This window comes from Nomascus leucogenys, chromosome 16 (assembly GCF_006542625.1).
Source record: "Nomascus leucogenys isolate Asia chromosome 16, Asia_NLE_v1, whole genome shotgun sequence".
In the NCBI taxonomy this organism is placed as follows: Eukaryota; Metazoa; Chordata; class Mammalia; order Primates; family Hylobatidae; genus Nomascus; species Nomascus leucogenys.
Window position 1 is genome coordinate 37,714,289 of NC_044396.1, and position 5,274 is coordinate 37,719,562.

Here is a 5,274-nt window from a genome sequence, read left to right on the forward strand (position 1 = left end):
GTCAAATGCACCCCCTTTTATATGTTGGCTGAAAATGTAAATGTAACATACAGTGGAAGGAATGTGAACATTAAGGGAATAGTATTGGTATTTATTGTTGGTCATTTGCTAGGGGCCTGCTACCAACATCTTTGAGATACAGGTTCTGGCATTTATTGGTATACTATTACAAAGATATTAAAAGGAAAAAGATGGTTCTCCAAGTTCTGATCAAATCACCAGAGAGATGTGATGAACAGAAGCAGGAACTCTTCTTCTTTTAATAGGTTTAGGAGTTTGAATTCAAATGTACATTTGGTTAACTTTCACAGTTCCTATGATGGTTAGGATTTTTGCATGTGAGTTACTACACATGCATTTATTTAGCATCTACACATGCATATGTGTATGAATGCATGGTCATGTTATACTTTCTCCAGTACACATTAGGTTTGGGTATGGGCTTGTCCAACATGTTCAGATACCTTAAAAGGTAATTTTCACTGCTCACTGACCTGTTCCTATCAAACACATCGCTTATTTTATATATTACTAGATGCGGGGTTTTCTTTGCATGGTTTAATTTTCCAACTCGTGTAATTTATAGTAAACCGTTTCTCCTGGTCTTTTCATGCAGTTTGTATTCTTTTCCCTCATATATCTCATTACATAATATTTCTTTTAAAAATCTTAAACTGTTACAGTGCCTAGGTAACAATAAAAGTGATTGTATTTTTTGTTTTCATAAAACAAACTTAATAAAGTCAACATAAAAAATTTTGAAAAGTATTTTTAACTATTAGTAATGCAACTAGTTTTGCACCCAGAAAGTGTGATTTTTGTTAAAATGGTATGCTAACAAACCACCATCATGTCTCTTCTGAATGTGACACTACTATCTTGAGTAAAAATAATACTAGCAGCTTACTTTATTATAATCTAACACATAAAATAACACTTCAGATGCATAATAAGCACTATTCGTTTTTTTCTTATTAACAAACAATTCTTTGTACAGTGGTTTGGTACTGATCACGAAGCAAGTAAAGTCTCTGAAAATAGTATACAAACAAGAGATGTTAAATCAAAACTGTTTATTGTAAAAAAAACCTTGAAAATTGTTTTTTAAAAAAGAAACATTGATTTCACAAGTCTTCAGGTTGTTTATAGACATAGCTATAGACAACATCTCAGTTTCATACAGAACTCATTCAATCATATAAAAATAAACACAAATTTACATTGACTCATCAACTATACAATTTAAAAAGGCACTTGGAAGGGGTATTGTATTATTGCATTTGTGGTATGCATTTGAAATAGTTTAAGTACATTAATGAATTTGTAAGAATCCTCTTTTGCACTTAGTCCCATCTTTAATTAATTTTCAAAAATTATTAAAATGTTTTAAAATAGTAAGACAGTGGAGCATGTGCCAGGAATGTTCAAAGCTAATCTTTCCCTCCTCCCCCAAGGCACATACTGTTAATTGGCAAAAACAAAACAAAACAAAAATACTTTTAATACATTCTCCTGTGTTTTGTTCTTGTTATTTTTTCCTCCCTTTTAAAAATATACTTTAAAGCACTACAGGTAATCAAAAAAAGGCTTTAGTTCAACAATGGCAACCAGACATCCGACATGTAATGGAGTAAACTTGGAATACTTTTTAAGGCACCTGAGTTCGCGTCTGGCAGATCTCTTCCTATGGGAAATCCTATTACAGACTCTATTACAAAGCAATACTGTTCTTTTCAGTTGAAATGATTTGGCAGCAATGTAAATCTTTGCATTTTTTTTAGGAAGAAAAGATGCAATGTGCTTTTCATTTTATCTTTGAAGAGAAAGGTTACTGTCTTTTATTCTCTCAATCTAGCCATCAGCAAATATATAGTAATTTTAAACTTCACATGGAAAGGATTATCTTCAAATACATGAATTCCATGCTCTGGCAGCTCTATGTGTGTGTGTCTGTGTGCATATGTGTGTGTGTCTATACATATTATTTGGTCGGTCAGCACAGGAGAAAATGCCTTTGGACTTTATTTGTCATTTGGCTTCGGAGTGAAGAAATGCATTCTGTTCGAGTAAACATTGATTGCGTCACTCAGTGTGCTACACAGCAGCCAGATTCCTCATGTTTGTGCAGGAGAGACATTCTGGAGAAGGTTTTGGAGCAGTTTTTGCACTGGTATTTCTTTACATCAGAATGGGTCTGCAGATGAGCCCTCAGGTTTGACCTGTCTGCAAATGCTCTGTTGCAGTGAGGGCAAGAAAAAGGCTTCTCCCCTGGGGGTGGAGTGGGAGAAAAAAAGAAAGACAGTCAGTGTTTTTAGAGGAAAGACAAAGTTAAATAATGTTAACAAAAGTCAATCACATTTTGCCTAAATAATGAGAAGCAGCAAAACCTGATTAAAATCCCTCATAATAGACACTTTTGAAAATACCTGACTTTTTAAGATAAATTTGAATATTGCACTTAAAAATCATATACAGAATACTATTACTGCTGCCAGTCATGCAGAAATAATTTACGTAGTTCTTGGACTTTCACTTCTTAAAGCTTTCTGCTTCAGCAGGTGCAGCTAATGCTGAGCACCTCCCAACATTTCCCAATATTTCCCCTTTTCCATCTTTCTGTACTATGATTAAGGTGGTCTAAGTGCCATGATACCCTGCAGAATAATTCTGTGACAGGAATAAGAAATTAAGCAGCAAAAAATCCCCAAACAAAATAAGAGAGGCAAAGTAAATTTAGTTTCAACTATCCAAGTCACCCACGAGTGACAGATATCAGAGCAAGAATGTAACTAATGGAAAACTGTAGGAAAAGCCTTCATCTATTAACCAAATCAATTGATTAAGATAGCAACATTTGTATTTGCTGATTACTGGGGGCAGTTTCACAGAACACACATTCAAGCACATCTTTCCTGATTTTCTAACTGATCTTTGAGACCAAACCTTCTGAATCTACTTTCCAAAGTCTACATGCTGTTTGCAGTCCCTGGAGCAGAGGTTGTTAGCAAGAAATGGAGCACTTTGTGCCCTAACAACTTTTTGAGTAGTCAGGAAGTAGCTATCAATGACTGCCCATCATTAAAAGCCCTGTGTCACAACTTCATGCAAATCCAACAACCAGCCCAGGGCTTCATTGTTTCTCAGAGTAACATTCCTGCCTATGGTTTTTCTCTTACCCGTGTGAGTTCTAATGTGTCCTTGAAGCAACCAGGGTCTGGAAAACGCCTTGCCGCAGATCTTGCAAACACAAGGTAATGTGTGGGTCCGAATATGCATCTTCAGGGCGCCCAGGCTCACATATTCCTTGTCACAGTATTTACAGCTGAAAGATTTTCTAGACTGGGCATCGCAGTGCAGCTGCTTATGTTTGGCCAGCCCAGAAAAAGTTGAATAGGTCTTATTGCATAAATTGCACTGAAACTTTTCAGCCTCAATGGCATGGGGGTCTGAAAGCTTGGACTGTAGTCTTTCCTCTTCATCACTAATGGGGCTTTCTGAGCCACTGTGGTCCTTGGAGGAGGTGTCAGATGGAGGAGGGGGACTCGCTCGCCCCAAAGATGAGGAGTATCCGGAAAGAGGAGAGAGGCCATTGGGTAGCTGGGAGTGGAATGGAGCTGCCGTAGTCCACACAGTGATGGGGCTGTATGCTCCTGAGCTGAGGATCTCTGGTTGTGGTATGACAGGCATAGAGTAACTCTCATAGAGATACGGGGAAATAATCACTGGGAAAGAAAAGGGAGGGAGAGAAGATTAAGGCAAAAATAACTAAAAATAAATCCACACGCAAGCATACACACATTGGAAAGATATTTAGCAACACACACGTGATTTTGTTAGGAAGAAGATAGACCCATTTAGGAGGGCATACACACTGGTAAAATGTTTCATTTCCACCCTGGCACCTACGGAGTTACTGTACTTAATGCACACATAGGCTGACAGCTGCACGGAGCTATAGGTGCTCTGAAGTCAGACAGTGCAGCCAAGCTAGTGCCTTCGCCGTCCCCACTGAGGAAGGAGAGCTTCAACATTATTTTTAAACATACAGAAAAGTTGTTTTCCATGTTATGTATGGGCTATTTAGGTGTATTACGACCGTGAGTACAAAGATATGCCTGCATCAAGCCGCCTTCTAAAGGAAAGGAGACTTAGTGCATGAAAAACGCAGTAATTCAACCCTTATGTTGCTCATCTTTCACATACTCATTATGCATGTATACACAGGCTTTAGCAAAAGAAAGCTGCGAGATTTGAATGAAATGTTCCTTGTTAGTCAAGAATTTTAAAAGTTTTGAATTAAAACGCACCCTAAATGATCAAAAGAATGTAAGCTCCCTTTCAGGACACTGTTTAAAAGGAAAACAGTTGAGTCTTTGGCTCTTTTGTAATGGTATTTGAAGGGTAATACGTAGATTCATATTTGCAAAGCTCTAGATACGTAGTTCTAGACATATTTTTCTCTTTTTACCTGTATGTGTGTCCAGTTCGCTGTAGTTTGGCTTTTTGGAGGCGTTGAAATGCTTCTTGACCAGGAAGGAGCGCGGCATCTTGCCAGCGGGTCTGGCGAGCGCCCGGCGCGGATAACGGTCCGGCGGGAGGACACGGCGGTCCCTACAGCATCGCGGCGGGCCAGCCTCGGGCAGGGGCCGTGCTCAGGTGCGGCAGGCGGACGGGCCGGCGCCTCTGAAGTCGCCCGGCTCCTTTACGAACTGAGCCCGTTTTGGCTGGGAGGGTTTTTTTTCCTCTCTTTTGCAAGAAAGATCCAATCACAGCTGAGAGGTTCAGATTTCAGCTCCTCCCTCTGGGACAGCTGTGAACAGAGGAAGAATCTGTTGTCAGACTAAATTATTCTGGTTCAAAATGGGCTGTTTTTCGAGATTTCAGTGGAGAGGAAAAAAAAGTGTTTAAGTATTTTCAAGAGAGGTAACCTCGCTCGGTGAGCCCCGCCCGCGATTCACGCTCTCTGGGAGCTAGGAGGGGCGCAGGAGCCGGGGTCTCTGCCCTGCCCGCCTGGCTTCCAGATGTGGTGCAGCGCCAGCGCGCGGGGACACAGTGTCCGCCAGGGGAAGGAAGGGCCGCCCTGCACTACACCAGGCCAGCCTCTGGTGTTAATGAGAGCCTATATTTGGAAGTGGCATCTGGAGAGGTTTGCCTTGCACAAGGATCAAATAATTACCTCTTGGCTTTTGAAAAAGGAAGGGGGAAGCGGGAAGACAAAGGCGCCTGTGAGCGTGGAGGACGCTCTCCTGGGACTCTGGCCTGGAGAGGGACTGC

General features: G+C 40.4%; 1 protein-coding gene across 1 annotated transcript; it reads right to left on the bottom strand.

Annotated features, from left to right (window-relative positions):
- Positions 1 to 1,058: 1,058 nt before the first annotated feature.
- On the bottom strand, positions 1,059 to 4,810 carry SNAI2 (snail family transcriptional repressor 2). The gene is made up of 3 exons (XM_003278455.3): positions 4,469 to 4,810; positions 3,177 to 3,722; positions 1,059 to 2,268 (listed from the first exon to the last, which is right to left on the bottom strand). The coding sequence occupies exons 1-3, from the start codon at positions 4,545 to 4,547 to the stop codon at positions 2,087 to 2,089; spliced, it is 807 nt and encodes a 268-aa protein (XP_003278503.2). The 5' UTR covers positions 4,548 to 4,810; the 3' UTR covers positions 1,059 to 2,086.
- Between the last annotated feature and the right edge of the window lie 464 nt (positions 4,811 to 5,274).